The 16225-nt window shown below is 35.1% G+C and overlaps 2 protein-coding genes across 2 annotated transcripts; one reads left to right on the top strand and one right to left on the bottom strand.

The window, feature by feature from the left end:
- LOC106143284 (uncharacterized) lies at positions 1-13862 on the top strand. The gene is made up of 4 exons (XM_060948509.1): positions 1-76; positions 11645-11805; positions 12584-12688; positions 13748-13862. Exons 1-4 carry the CDS (start codon positions 74-76, stop codon positions 13860-13862), a joined length of 384 nt encoding a protein of 127 aa, XP_060804492.1. The 5' UTR covers positions 1-73.
- Positions 983-5432, bottom strand: LOC106143322 (uncharacterized). The gene is made up of 5 exons (XM_013345375.2): positions 5052-5432; positions 3753-3972; positions 3103-3330; positions 1749-1859; positions 983-1185 (listed from the first exon to the last, which is right to left on the bottom strand). Exons 1-5 carry the CDS (start codon positions 5206-5208, stop codon positions 1047-1049), a joined length of 855 nt encoding a protein of 284 aa, XP_013200829.2. The 5' UTR covers positions 5209-5432; the 3' UTR covers positions 983-1046.
- Positions 13863-16225: the final 2363 nt, after the last annotated feature.

Below are 16225 nucleotides of genomic sequence, written 5' to 3'. Positions count from 1 at the left end.
AGATAACATGGAGAAGACTGTATGGCTTCCCATTCCATCTACGTGAACTTGTATAAATGAAGCATCAATTAACATGGTCAGTGTCAACGCTTATACAGTTATTTCGTGTTTGAAATATTAAGTGGTCCCAAAACAAAAAAGGAAAACTCGTGATTTCGTGAATCATTTTGATCAAATTATGACTGTTTGCAGTAAATACAAGATGGAGTGGACGCGTCAGTTATCATTCTGATGTGTCGTGATTTTTGGTTGGGTGTAAATGAGACAAGTACAATTATTAGGAACTTTTAATTGATTGCAACATCATGTTTAGACAAAAACAGGTGATTCATAAAAAAATCTCATTTATACATATGGGCACGTCTATATCCTTTGCGGAGTAGACAGAGCCAACAGTCTTGGAAAGACTGAATGGCCACGTTCAGCTATTTGGCCTAATGAAAGAATTAAGACTCAAATAGTGACAGGTTAATAACCCATCGCCTAAAAGAGAATCCCAAGTTTGTTTATCCCTTAGTCGCCTTTTACAACATCCATGGGAAAAAGATAGAGTGGTCCTATTCTTTTTTGTATTGGTGCCGGGAACCACACCGGGATTTTTATAATTAATGTGAAGGTTTAGTTTTATTACGTATTTTCTTTAGATTGTTTATGCTTCCCGCATAAAAAGGTAAGAACAAAAAAAGGTAAAAAATAACTTATAGTTAACACATGGAATAACATTTAAAAGTAACTACGTTGAAACATTAACAAGAATATTTTAAGTGTTTAACGTTATCCCAATGTCTAAACATTACTAAAAATCAGTTAAAATATATTAATGAAAGTTTCATGAAAATCTTTTACGTGACCATTCATACATAACAAACACATATTCACATATTCTTAAAAACATTTCCATACATTATGTAAGTAGGACTTATTTACCACAGATATAAATGCATAATGAGGTTCAAAATGGTTTACCTTCTATAATATTTTTATAAGTAATACTAAAATCTATATATTTTTATATACAATGAAAAGCGAAAGAAAAAATAACGATATCAATAACTCTGCGTTAAAAATCCAGGTTCAGATAATGGCTGGTCACATTCCGGGTACAGTATGTCACATGACTCTGTTGCCGACAAAGCTTTATCATAATCGGTGAAGTATTCGTCTTTATCGTCCGACTTCGGCAGCCTGAAAAATAAATACCCTTTATGTATTTAGGCTGAACAACTGAGCGTGGCCGAAGGGCCACGGCCACGAAGGTCCGACGAGACGGATAGGACGAGAGCTCTATCTACCCCGTAAGGGATAGAGAAGTGATTATATTACGTGACATGACGTGATTATGTATGTATTAAGGGACACCAAAAGACTTAATTCTTCACCTTAAATCTTATTTTTAACTTCTACAATTACTTAAATGTACTCAGATTATCTTAGATTTTTTTTAATTGCACCGTTAGAGATATGTACAATAATTTGATAGCTAACCAATTTAGCTATCAAATTATTGTACATAGCTCAGAATATAATGATTGTAACTTTTTAAAGTAAGTAACTTGAGCTGGAATAACCAGGACTTAAAATTTAAACTACATTTTCTTCATTGCAAATGATTTTGACAAAATCTCAAGTCAGTTCAAAAAGAGAACTTAGCTTTTTAAAAAAAAAATAACATGAATAAAATGAAAAACGTGTTTATATTTCCTCTTTATGCGCTCGTCTTCAAGTGTAACAAAATTGTTAGTTCTTACGTGAAAACAGCTCTTAATATCTCCTGCAATAGAGTTCCCTGGGGATCCGAGTGGGACTGTCCGACCAGGCAAAGGGTTTTCAGAAGGCACTGCCGCCCGTTCACTCCAAGCCTGGGAATAAAAATTAAAAAGATAAGCCGCGTTAGCCATTTCACACGATTTAAAAGCATCATTTTGTGTAGTTCACAGCTTTTTGAAAATACTTTTCTTAGCGGTTTTAAGAATAAATTTGATGTCTTGCTTATTTACTCTTATGGTGCAATAAAGCGCTTTATCTATCTCTCTTTCTATCTATCTTATTTACTCTTATAGTGTTTTATCTATGTATCCCTTTCTATCTATCTATATCACACAATATTTTTGTTAGTTATATATGTATTAATTTTTATATTTTTTACATGAATAACAATAAAACTTTTTGAATTTTGCATGTTCCGTTTTTGGACAAAATAGCTTTAAGCGATTTTGAACATGGCTAAGTTAACTTGTAGAGATTTTCAACAATTTTCAACAAAAAAACCAACAACAACAAGAGATTTTAGTTAGCTGTTTACTTTCCTAAATATCATGAAAATAACTATATTTTCCATTGCTCTTGTATTTTAATTCTCACACCAATCACTTACACGATGATAGCGAACTCGAACTTAAATTGCATTACTACATGCAACACTTAAGAACCATAATCTCACAACAGAAACAGTGAAACAATTTATAAAATTTAAACGGAATGCTCTGCATGAATTCCCGCCAAAACTTCATGCCGCCAGTTTACACAAGGAATCTTTATTCCGTAAACGAAACGCGCACTTAAAGCCAGAAATCCAGTGATACGCTTCTGTATGATTCGCGAAGCTACGCTACGGTATGCTGTAATAACTGTTAATTTGTAAAACAAATATGTTTAAAAAAAGTTTGTATGTAATTTCGACGTTAAGATCTTAAGTTCTTACTTTTATCGTTATCTACTTACATTCCAGGCATTTTTTAAGATATACATTTTTTCCGTAATTATGTTACTACAGGAAGTATTTATTTTGGTGCTTTTAAGCAAATGAGTTATTTTAAATTAATTAACCTTTTGCCAAAATTACTTCTGCACTAAAATTTTATAAAACGTAATTCTCTTTTAAAATTTTCTTAATAATTAGTTTAGATGCGTTAGTGGTGAACAATTATTATTATGTGTATTATTAAAAAAGGCATTTTAAAATTTACTTAGAAAATAAACTGTCGGGATATGGGGGCACAAATTCAGACCGACAGACAGATTTTTATTTAAGTGAAATCAAGCACGTGAAATTATGCGTGTAGATCGTAGCAATGGAATCGTGCCTTAATACGTATTACATACCCTTGCAGCATTGTCTCTATTTTCTGGTAGAAAACGCCGCGACTACTCCTGTGAAATTCCACGCTGCGCTCGTCCATGTGTTCGCTTTTCAAAAACTTGCGTTTGTTTTTCGAAGCGTGCATCTGTTTTCTGTCTATTTCAAATTTCCCTCGAATTCGCGTTTCGGATTGGTCCACTGTCGTATAGTCAAGGCTCCGCTTTGCAAATGCTGGATTTACGACGAATTTTCTGAATGTATAAATGGCCAGTATTAATTCGAAACATTTTTTTTAACAACAAAATGTCATACATGTAAAATTTACTGATCGATCAATTGTTACTTTGTTTTCTTTATTAATAGTGCCGTAAATTTTGTTCAATTAAAATAACCGCAAGGTTGGAAATTTTCAAAAGTGTCAAATTTTATTCGAGCTTCATATTTCAATAAACACTATCAGTAGTTACTCGAATTTTACACAAATTATTTTTTTCTTATTACAAAATTAATGACAAAACAACACACATTACTTTACCTTATAACATAATCTTGTTTTGTCATAAAAAACCGATTATTTCTCAACAGCAAAACTATAAGCAAACCTTCTTTTCAATAAAGAAAAAAAAAATAGTAAAAAGGCGCTTTCATTTAAAAATCTAAATTAATTATCTACCTTTTGTATGGTCTTTTGAAGAGGACTTTTCCATCTTCGTCTGTGTAGTAGATAGCCTTGGTTGGTTCTGTTTTGGAATCGATCCTGCGGTGGAGGGGGTCGGCGTGATGCATAAAGGGGGAGTAAGGGTCTTGGGGTAACTCGTAGGCGAGGGCAGCAGTGTTACCCCAAAGGAAGATGTCACCTATTGGTGATATTAGGGGGTAGGTGGTGCAAAATACTGTAAAAAAAGGAGTGAACTTTTTATATCTCAGATATTGTACATGCATACATAAAATCACGCGTCTTTTCCAGAGGGGTAGACAGAGACTACATCTTTCCACTTGACTCGATTCCTGTATATTTTTTTGCCTCATCTAAATTCATATTTCTCCATGTTAACTCGTCGGTTTTGGGTAATCTTGAGCTGATCTTTTGCTATAAAGATATTGTTTATGAATTTTCTTTTTTTTTGCTCCCCTTTATGGTCGTTTGAGCAAATCCTTTTACTTTATTATATGAAACTTACAACAAGATACAAAATCGAAGAACTTAGTATTTTAGCTTTAGGTACTTCGCAACATATAAGTAAAGATAAATTGTGACCATTATATTTATTGATCATGAAGGGGTCAGACAACTAATCATAAAATGGTCGCCAAATCTTTTGTCATTATTTATCGTATCACTATATCTATCAGTATCAGTTTTACCAAAATAATTAAATTATAATCTACACACAACGTGTGCCAATCTTTATGCAAACTGTACATTGATTCAATAAGTGTATAAACACTCGTGTTCATTATAACTTTTGTTTGACACTCACTCCGAACTGCGAACAAACAGTGAAGTGTCAACCTGATAACAATTGATTTGTACAGGCTGTTCTCAATACACGAACATAAACACGCGAGTAAATTATGTGGCCTCCAAATATTTGATTCAAAAATCGAATGTATTTGTTTTAATTTAAATGTTGCGTTTGAAATCGTGCTGGCAGTTTTGTACATTTTTTAAACTCAAACTATCAGATGTTAAGCACTATGTGGGCTGATGTTTTAATATTTATAGTACTTATATAATTTTGAGATGGTTTAATTAATACTCATGTGAAAATGATATTATATTACTGACTATATAAAGAATATTATTTTTTTATGGCCAATAAACATAACTAGTTTCGAGGAAAATACCATTTCAGAAAAATGTAATGGGAATTTAAAAATTGATGTAATAAAACTTGTTGTATTTTTTTTATAAAAATGAAAATATCACTTAAAAATAAAAAGGTTTATTATTTTCAATATTTGAACTTACCGAGTTGCAATGAACTCCCTTCTGGAAACACAAGGAATCTTTTCCTTCTTGATAAAACAATATTGCTTGAGTCATCTAATTTAGTGTCATTTAAGTCTAAATTTTGCGACTTTACCAAAAAAAACAAACATGTTAAAATTATAAAGATATCCATCATATAAATAAATATCCGATTAAATTTTCAATTGTAGAACATATTTTTACTGCTTAATTGGCTGGCTAATAAGAAAGATTTTAAACACTGTTTTTTTTCTTGTTCTTTTTTCTAAAGTGGCTTGAAGTTACGGTTAAGAATTTCTGCGTATTGGTGTGTTTGACTTATCCCCACGAGTTAGAACCCGTTAATCACGATTTACAAATAAACTCGAGGGAACCGTTATGGGATTTGTAGGTACAGGTGGATCTATTTGATTGTTACTTTTATGTTTTTCTAGATTTTTTTATTTCATTTTCATAATGGATCGTACAATATTAAAATTTATCTACTTAAGAATGGTCACAGAACGCAAAATTAAATCATCCATACAATTAAATGTTTCATGTAATTAATTAAATTAGCTCTGACAGTTAATATGAAATTCACACTGCAATGGTTTTAATTTCATACAGGATTTTCCACAAATTTGAATTGAATGATGTTTCCTTTACACCTTATCCTTAATACCCCAATAATATATGAGTAATAAATATATTTTTGTAACTCTAAACTAGATTATTCCATCACCGTACATTCTCAAGCCACGTTTCTTTAATATAATTATCTCGTCATAATTGCCTTATTCATAGTATATTGCCGCGTCATGCTGCTCAAAAGAAGACGTATGTTCTTAAAGGCTCAAGCCTCAAAATGTTTAAATTACAGAACTGTCCACTGTCTGAACCATCTTAACTAATATTATAAATGTAAATGTGTGTTTATTCGTTGTTTGTTACCTCAATACGGGTTATCTACTTAAATCTTCTTTAAACTTCGTGCCGTGTGGTTCCCGGCACCATTACAAAAGAATAGGACCACTCCATCTCTTTCCCACGGATGTCGTAAGAGCCGACTAAGGGATAGACTTGGGATTCCTCTTTAATGTAAATCCCTGCCAATCTAAGGTCTGCCGCGCCGATGGATGCATGGCTAGGGGCGAGCCTAGTCTCGAGCGTGCCACTTCCGCCATGGGGTTGGGCGACCCCCAGGTAATGGCTAGCCTTACCCTGGCATGCGGGGCTCTGCTGGGGCGGACAAAATTTTTCCCTAGCGTCTCGTGGGAATCGCATTATGAACCTTAAAAAGCATATAAATGGCGGCGATGGTGTCCGCACCCCATCACGTCTCGTTCCCGGCGGGAGCGGTATGCGGTCTGCTGAAAGCCGCTTTGCGACGATGAATGTAAGAGGAGGAATGAAGGATAAGATTGAGGAAGTATGCCAGATGATGGATGAAAGACGTTTTCATGTGTTGTGCGTGAATGAAACGAAGCGGAAAGGATGCGACGCGACGCAGCACGGCCCTTACACGGCGTATTGGTCTGGAATTTCCAGTACCAGCCGAGGCTGTCAAGGGGTCGGTCTAATTCCTTCTGCACGAATGGCTGAGTGCGTGAATGAGTATGAGTGTGTCAGCCCTCGTCTTCTATGGATTAGGCTGAAAGTTGGAATCACTCGGATCTTCGTTCTAGGTGTTTATGCACCTTGGGATGTGGGTTCGAGGGGTACAACATCAGCAAAAAGCGAAAACGAGGAGTTCTGGAATAGTGTAAGAGAAGTATTGAAAGTTACCAAGCCAAATGAGAAGATTATTATGTTAGGTGATTTTAATGGATGGGTGGGTGTAAAGCGTGATGGATATGAAAAGGTGCTTGGTGCGTTTGGTGACGAAAAGGTGAATGATAATGGAAGAAGTGTATTAGAAATTTGTCTAGAGTGGGATCTTTTTGTGTCGAACTCAATGTTTCAACATAAAGAGATCCACACCTACACAAGAGTGGAAGGTATTTTAAAAAGTATGATAGACTTTGTGATTGTAGATGAAAGATTGAAGAACAAAGTGCTGGATACCCGTGCATATCGCGGTGCTGGCATTGACTCGGACCATTTACTGGTGATATCCCGGATAAGGGGTATCTTCAATCGCTGGCGGCACAGGGTAAGGGAGCAAACCAGCGCTTTGGAAAGAGTAAAAGTAGAAAATTTGCAAGATATGGATGTAGGTAAGAAGTATATTAATAGACTGAAGGATGAATTTGAAGATTTAGAGGAAATGAGCGATATTGAAGATGGATGGAAGGAATTTAAAGAAAGAATTGTGAAAGTAGCTGTTGAAGTGTGTGGTGTAAGTAGAAGAAGGAAAGGAAAAAATCACAAAAATGCGTGGATGAGTAAAGATGTGCAAGAACTTGTGCGATTAAAGAAGAAAGCATGGCTGGATTTGTTAGCAGCAAAAGCTAACTTAAGAATGCAAGAGGTTATAGATGAAGATGTGAATGAAGCACGTAAGGAATATAAGAAAATGAAAGATTTGGTTAAGAAAGCTGTGATTAGAAAGAAAGAAGAGTATAAAGAGGATTTTGATAAAAGGCTATCAGAAGACTTTCAGTCAAATCTGAAAGTATTCTGGAAATCCGTAAGGTCAGCCCGAGGAAATACTATAACCAGAGAGCTGACTAGGATCAGATGCCAGGATGGTAGCGTTGTGAAAGGAGAAGAATGTGTACTAAAGATATGGAAGGACTATTTTGAAAGTTTATTTGAAAAAAAGGAAGGAAATAAGAAAGATTTCTGCTATAGCGAAGAAAAAGAGAATGAGATGGAAGGCGAAATTGAAATGTTCGAAATTGTGGAAGCACTTAAGAGTATGAAAGCGGGAAAGGCTGCTGGGTGTGATAGAGTGTCGGTCGAGATGCTTAAAGCAGGAAAAGGCGTAGTAGCTAGTCAGTTGTACTGCCTTTTCAATTTGTGTTGGAGAAGCGGCCGAGTACCAAAAGATTGGTGTAAGGCTGTTATCGTGCCACTTTACAAAGGAAAAGGGTCACAGCTGGACTGCAAAAATTATCGTGGTATAAGCCTGCTTAGCGTCGTCGGCAAATTGTATGCTAAGGTATTGATTAATAGAGTCAGGAATGAAACTGATGACAAAATATGGGATGCTCAAGCAGGATTTCGAAAGGGAATGGGATGTACTGATCAGGTCTTTTCCTTGCGGTGCATAGCCGAAAAGTTTTTGGCCAAGAGTCAAAAAGTCTATTGCACATTCGTAGATCTGGAAAAGGCCTATGACAGAGTTGAGAGGAATGAATTGTGGTCAGCACTTTCTATGCATGGGGTGAGCAGTCTCTTAATACGAGCACTGAAATCCTTATATGAGGATTCGAGTGCTTGTGTCAGGATAAACGGAGCGCACACTGAGTGGTTTAAGATTGAGAAAGGCGTTAGGCAAGGATGTGTTGCGTCACCGTGGCTGTTCAACCTATTTATGGATAGCTGTTTGACAGATTTGAAAGAGTCTAAAAGTGGATTAAGGATGAATGAGTTACTCGTCAAATGTCTGCTCTATGCCGACGATCAGGTTATACTGGCGTCATCAGCGGAGGAGTTACAGGAGATGGTAAACTGTATGCATGAAGCTTTAAAAGAGAAAGGAATGAAAGTGAACGTAAGTAAAACTAAAACACTGGTTTTTGAAATGGAGAAAGAAATGACAGCATGTAATATTTTGATTGGAGGAGAAAAAGTGGAGCAAGTGAAAGAGTTTGTATATCTAGGATCAAAGTTTACATCAGATGGCAAGTATGATAGTGATATTGAAAGGAGAGTGAACGCGGGGAACATGGTGAATGGAGCTTTGCATGCCTTTATGAGCAGTCAGAAACTATCCAAAAAGGCTCGACTGGCTGTGCACAGGGGCGTGTTGGTCCCGACATTAATGTATGGGAGTGAAAGTTGGGTATGGCAAAAGAAGCATGAAAGCAGAATAAATGCAGTGGAAATGAGAGCGTTAAGGAGTATGATGGGTGTGAAATTGAGTGACAGGATAAGGAACAGCGTGATAAGGGAATGTTGTGATGTGAAAGAAGATGTAGTTACAGGAATAGAAAAGGGTATGTTAAGATGGTTCGGTCATGTGGAGAGGATGAATGAAAGCAGGTTGACTAAGCAGATATACAAGGAGAGTGTGGAGGGAAAGGTCGGAGTGGGAAGACCTAGACGAACGTATCTTGATCAAATTAAGGACGTCCTGGTAAAGGGTCAGGTCAAAAGTACCCGAAACCGCCGAGCTTGTATGAAGAGAGTTATGAATGTGGACGAAGCGAAAGAAGTATGCAGAGATCGTGGCAAGTGGAAAGAGGTAGTCTCTGCCTACCCCTCCGGGAAAGAGGCGTGATTTTATGTATGTATGTATGTATGTATCTTCTTTAAATATAATTAAGAGTCTGGAGGGTGGTCATAGGTACCCACCTACCTTGCATCTCGGTTAAAACTATTGTTGTTCCCATGGAATTTGCTAAAATCTTGAGTAAAATGTGATAGTGTTTACTATTTTTGTTGAAACACTAAAAGGAAATGATGTAGGTACATATAATAAAAAAAAATACTGTCGCATTTATAATCAGAATCATGATTTATAAAAAAACAGGCTTCAATTGCTTATAAAACATATACGAGATATAAAGAACAGATACATATGTATATACAAAGAAGCATACAAACATATTTTCTATATTCCTAGCGGGGTAGACAGAGCCAGCAGTCTTGAAAAGACTGATAGGCCACGTTCAGCTGTTTGTCTTTATGATAGAATTAAGTTTCAAATAGTGACAGGTTGCTAGCCCATAGCCCAAAAGTAGAATTCCAAGTTTGTGAGCCAAAAGAGGCATATCTGTTCTATTTTTAATTTATCTCCCTCTAGATAATAATTAACTCTGCGCAGATGCTCTTTCCCGTTGCTCTTAGGGATAATTCCTTGGGACCATAAATACATTTCATTTTTTCTTCATGACACGGACCCTATGATAAAGCAGATTAATAATAAACAAAGACTGCCGTGTCTACCCTTTTATTTATTTCAACTATAAGTACTGGTTATAAGTTTCCCAATGTAGGCCTCTGTGGTGCAGCGGTAGTGCGTTTGTCTGTGACCCCGGTGGTCCCGGGTTCGTATCCGGCCAGGGCATGCTGAGACGAAACTTTCCCTGATTAGCCTGGGTCTTGGATGTTTATCTATAGAAGTATTTATTTAAAATGCTACCAGGGCAATTCTGTTTATCATACAGGTAAAAAATATTTGTAAAAACTTACACATTGATGCAAAATATTCTTGTTATTATCATAAATATTTAATTTTACAGTGACATAAATTTTTAAATACATGTGTACAGGCAGTACATACATACAAAAAATCACGCCTCTTTCCGGCAATACTTGAAAATAAATTTGTTACACTCTTATAAGATGTATTTGTAAATGTCTTTTTTAACAACACATTTCAAAATAAAATATAATAATTTTATAAATATATACGGCATCAACCTGTATATTGTTACAGATATTAATGTAAAACACAGCATGCTTACCAACCAAATCTGATCCAGGTCAGGTAAGCAAAAAAGGCGGGAAATCGTTAATTGTTACGACAAACAAACCCACATTTGACAATACCGTTCAAAACGCAGACTTTTTCTAAAACATATTGTGTTCATCCACCACAGTTGTGAAGTGCCTATTATTTTTTTTTTTTCGTTTATACAGATTAACGTTAACCGTTATTGAATTGATCTGAAATTTGGAAGAAAAACCGCAGATTTATATATAGAAAAATAGTTTTCCCAAAATAGTTGATTTCTTTTTTTTAAAACCTAATCAAGTTTAAATTTAGAAGCATGTGTGAAATAAAAATAATGAAAGTTCATCGTAATTCAAAATGTATTTGAAAATGGAAGGATGACTTTAAAAAAGTTTCAGCTTACGGACTAATTATTAGCCAAATAAATAATTAATAATGTACAAATTTATGAAATTAGGTGTTCTGTGTTGTATTTTATTCATATTTTTCTTTATGTTACACTTCGCAAGTGCCAACGATAGTCAACAATATCACCAAAGGCAAAGAAGATATCTTGCTTTTAGAAATAATACATCATTTTTCGTAAGTAATTATTTTATAATTAAAAACTTTAAAGATATCGTTAAGTTGGTCATAACGAAAGTCTCGAACTTACTTTTTGAACTCTATCTGTGTAATTTGTCGCGTATATATTTATTTATTCTCATACATACATACATATTGTCACGCCTATTTTCCTTCAGCTATTTGGCTTAATGATAGAATTGAGATTCAAATAGTGACAGGTTGCTAGCCCATCGCCTAAAAAGTATCCCAAGTTTATAAGCCTATCCCTTAGCCGCCTTTTACGACATCCGTGGGAAAGAGATGGAGTGGTCCTATTCTTTTTTTATATTGGTGTCGGGAACCACATGGCACATGTTTTATTTTATGTAAAAATAAAACAAGTGCTAAATTTTCTCATTCAAACTTAGTTTCTCATTGAAATGATACATCGGTTGGTAGGATGATATTCTGTTTGCATTTTTACGTGTTTCAATTTCAGATCCGCCTCAATTTCAAAGCGAACATGGTCTGGTGGAACCAGATCTTCGCACAAGCACTGGGTTTCCGCATCAACTGGATGGAGCCGCCTGACACCTTTCATCCGTACCATCATCTCTATAGGCGATCAGTGTTTAACAATCTAGAGATTTTATTGGATAAGTGAGTTTAATATTCTTTTTATTAAAATAAAATGTTCATTATTTCTACACGTCTATATCCCTTTCGGGGAACACAGAGTACATTGTTATTGGTAGGTATATGGCCGAGGTGGGATTCGAACCTGTGTCGTTCTACGCGTTACGAATTTTAACCACGACACCTTACTGACTCGACAACCGAAGCATATATAAAAGCAGCTAGCGGAAAAATATGAGTGTGTGTGTGTTTTTTTTTCTTCCTACCACACTTATTACACAATAAAGTCCTAAATTATAAACAAAGAGAAAAAGAGCCACATATATACATTAAGACATTGAGAGACATAATGAAGATTAAATCATCATAATCATCACAAAAAAGTTCGTAATCTATCACATAGTAATTTATTCCGCCAATTACCTGCCTTATTGTCAATCATAAGTATTTATTTCCAGCCATAGTCAAAGTTTACAATACTATTTACCGCTGAGGTGATTTCTAGTACGGAGCCGATCCTCGCAGCAGCATCAGGTCACGTTTATGATTAACATGCATTGTCATCGGTTCTGGACCAGCATGCAAAATTTCAGCTCAATCGGATACCGGGAAGTGGGTCAAATTAAACTTGAAAGATTTGTAAACATACAAGTCAAACTAAATAAAAAGCTTTTAAAAAGTTCGTAATCCATCACATGGTAATTTATTCCGCCAATCACCTGCCGTATTGTCAATCATGAATATTCATTTCCAGCCATAGTCAAAGTTTAAAATATCTATAAAAATGCTCAATTGCTTTCAGGAACGGTCTGAATGGGTACCACTGCGTGCGGCGAGCCATTTGCGAGATAGGACGCATCGACGGACCGACAAGCGTGTATTACAGAATTTTAAAAATGGTTTTCCGGTAAGCTTTTCGTGTAATGGAAGTTACGAATATTAGTTTTGGGTCGAGCTTCACTTCGCTTGGAGATAAAAGTTATTTGAATTCAATTGGTATTCTTTTTTTAATTCAAATCTATTGTACAGTCGACAGCACTTAAACCTGCCAAATCCACTGGTAATTCACCGTCATAGAGTTCCATGTAGTATATAACTTTTTATGCGGTTGACTGTTAGAGGTCATTAAAATTTAGGCAATCATTCATTTCAAAACTAATCTCTTGTGGGTGGTGGGCTAATAAATTGTTACTACTTGAATCTCAATTCCATCATTAAGCCATACAGCTGAACGTGGCCTTTCAGTTTTTTATTATAATATAGGTATTATATTTTACTTTTACGACATCCATGGGGAAGACATGGAGTGGTCCTATTCATTATTTCAATGGTGCCGGGAACCACACGGCTAATTAACAATTTTTATTTTTAATTCCAATCCATGCAATCAGTAAATAAACAAGTCTAATGAATCTTTTAATTAAAATCTCTGCAGTGCATACGATTTGATTACGTTTCAATTAATATATAATTCCAAACAAACAGCACGAGTCAACGATTAAATTATTGCAGTTAATTACAATTTCATACCAATTCTTGGGGTTTGCTCCCGTTAAAGTTCCATTTTCATTCACTACCCGAGAAATTTAGCGTTATTACATCTCTATATATTTCTTATATAGATTTTATATACATATGTATGCTTTGACATTTCTATATATTTGTATCTATTTTTAACGATGTCTTCTCTTTTCCTTAAGAGAATGCATTATTGGTTATGACGGTTATCACACTCTTCAGTGAGCTGAGGACAAATTAGTTTTTGTTTCTAAGAAATAGTATACATACATACATAAAATCACGCCGTTTTCCTGAAGGGGTAGGCAGAGACTACAACTTTCTATTTACCACTAATTAAAATTTGATATTATATATATATAGTGCCATTAATTTCTCTTTAGTTAAAGTTCTTTTCTTTTTTTTTTTTTGATGTACATAAATAAATAAATATATTTTATTTTTTCAGGCAACAGTCTTCAGCGACCGACAGATGGCATAATGTGGCGGATGAAGAATGTCCTACGTCAATCGATTCTTGCCCATTCTCATTATTGGATGTATCTCCGTATACAGATATGTGAATAAAATAAAATAACAAGTTTTTATTTTTATTTAACCAGTCCCATTTTTCCTTTGATAAATGTTACTCCTCTTAAATTTCTTTCAGCTGAAAATTACATTATTACATTAAAATGCTTAATAGTCGCTCATTTATCAATTGTTTTGTATTTTTTTTAATGAAAGTACTTTTAAAAGAAACGTCTTGCGTTTGAACTAAGCCGCATCGCAACTAAGACTCCTAATGAAGAAGAAAGGCAGTGACTCTAATAAGCTGCCCGCTAAGAAATGTAGTGAACACTAATACCATTATATACCATTATAATAAATAAAAGAACATTTTAAATTTTTCCCTTAAATCAAGCGATGGCTTACCCTTAAAAACATTTATAAGATGAAACTACGTGATTTCCAGCACTTTAGAATGGAACCCCTCCGTATCTTTTCCATGGATGTCGTATAAGGCGACTAAGGAATAGGTTTATAAATCCTCTTCCAAGCGATGGGCTAGCAACCTGTCACTATTTGAATCTCAATTCCATCATGATGCCATAGAGCTAAACGTGGTCTACCAATCTATTAGCAAGGATATAGACGTAACTATATGTATGTATGTAAATACACACACACACATATCATGTAAAAATGTCATGAAAATATTGCTTCAGATTTTAAGGTAGCCTTATTGCCTGACACAGCCTGTCTTATGATACAATTAGATTTTGTTATGGATTTCTAATTTAGGTATAGTGACAAATATAGTCAATATACCTATATTTCTATCGATAAAGAAACATTAATAAACAATAATTTTTAACTGAAACTAATTTGTTATAAATTTGGCACGACGATAAAATCGAAATAATATAGGACTAACATATAATAACGATTTCAATGTATAAGATAGATTTTTTTAAATATCATAAACTGAATTATTTTTGGAGTCTATTTCTGAAATCCGAGCAAAAATCAACAAATTTGCATCTGTCTTTAATTTCTTTCTTTCCTTAACAAGTGACAGATCAAAGAATGGATACTTAAAATCAGAAGAATTTATTAATACCTCATCGTCTCTAACGTAGTCAAAATTAAGTCCATTTAAACGCTTCCTAAGAATATAGAATAAAAATCACTCAGGCATCTATAATATTAATAAGAATCGTAACAAATACTTTCCTGATTAACTTATCTCTTTCTATCTCGATCGTAATTATATTTCCGTCCCGTTCTCATTGCAAGCTCAGCGCGGGCACAAAATAAATCCAGTTAGTTGGCAGTTTAGAGTGAGGAAACAGTAGAGCGTAAAATGCGTTGGTTGCCATTAATTACATACATACATATAATCACGTCTATATCTCTTGCGGGGTAGACAGAGCCAACAATAAAAAAAAAACAATAGGCTACGTTCAGTTATTCCACTTAATGATACAATTGAGATTCAAATAGTGACAGGTTGCTAGCCCATCGCCATAAAGAAGAATCCCAATTTATGAGCCATTAAAACTTCATATATTCAAACGTCCATACTTACTTAATACTCGTGTTATAAATGCAAAAAGTCTGCCCATTCATCTGTTTATTTGTTATGATTTCATGGCCATACAACTGTCCTGATATTGATGAAATTGTGCATGGTAAATCCACTTAGCTTTTGAGGAAGGCATTGTAGCTTTTGGGGAGGGCAGTGTAGCTTTTGAGGAGGGCAGTGTAGCTTTTGAGAAGGGCAGTAGGTATAGCTTTTGAGGAGGACCATGTACCTTTTGAGAAGGGCAGTATAGCTTTTGAGGAGGACCATGTACCTTTCGAGAAGGGCATTATAGCTTTTGTGGAGGACAGTATAGCTTTTAAGGAGGACAGTATAGATTTTTGACGAAACTTGAGCACATTAGCAATCACGGAGTTGTAGCGCGCTCTACAAACTAGTAACCCTAAACTTGCTAGCATTCGATAAATTCCCTGAGCATCTAAATCGGCGACTACTGAACTGATTGCCCATTGGGCCCTGTAGCAGCTACCATCGATTCTCGATTACCAAGATCGATGCAAGCAAGATTAAGGCGATTCGAGCCAATGGTGATTTGTTCATATTTATTGTGTTTCCTTTGTAAGATGGACGAGGAATTCTCTTAAGATACAGTTCCACGTTCAATAAACGGAAGCTAATATATAAAGTATAAAATAAATGCCGTGCGGTTCCCGGCACCAATTCAAAAAAGAATAGAACCACTCCATCTCTTTCCCATGGATGGCGTAAAAGACGACTAAGGGATAAGCTTACAAACTTGGGATTCTTTTTTAGGCGATGGATTAGCAACCTGTATCCATTTGAATCTCAATTCCATCATTAAGCCAAATAGCTGACAGTGTCTTTTTAAGACTGTTGGCT

The sequence above is a fragment of the Amyelois transitella genome, chromosome 16 (genome assembly GCF_032362555.1).
Source record: "Amyelois transitella isolate CPQ chromosome 16, ilAmyTran1.1, whole genome shotgun sequence".
NCBI classification, from domain to species: Eukaryota; Metazoa; Arthropoda; class Insecta; order Lepidoptera; family Pyralidae; genus Amyelois; species Amyelois transitella.
The sequence above is the reverse complement of the archived record's forward strand: the minus strand, read 5'-3'. Positions and strand labels throughout refer to the sequence as shown.

Coding starts and splice junctions, on each gene's coding strand:
- LOC106143284 (XM_060948509.1), top strand. Junction 11,806..12,583: donor CTAGAGATTTTATTGGATAA/GTGAGTTTAATA, acceptor AATTGCTTTCAG/GAACGGTCTGAATGGGTACC. Junction 12,689..13,747: donor ATTTTAAAAATGGTTTTCCG/GTAAGCTTTTCG, acceptor TTATTTTTTCAG/GCAACAGTCTTCAGCGACCG.
- LOC106143322 (XM_013345375.2), bottom strand. CDS start 5,208: ATGATGGATATCTTTATAATTTTAACATGTTTGTTTTTTTTGGTAAAG. Junction 1,860..3,102: donor ATAGAGACAATGCTGCAAGG/GTATGTAATACG, acceptor TTTTATTCCCAG/GCTTGGAGTGAACGGGCGGC. Junction 1,186..1,748: donor ATATTAAGAGCTGTTTTCAC/GTAAGAACTAAC, acceptor TTTATTTTTCAG/GCTGCCGAAGTCGGACGATA.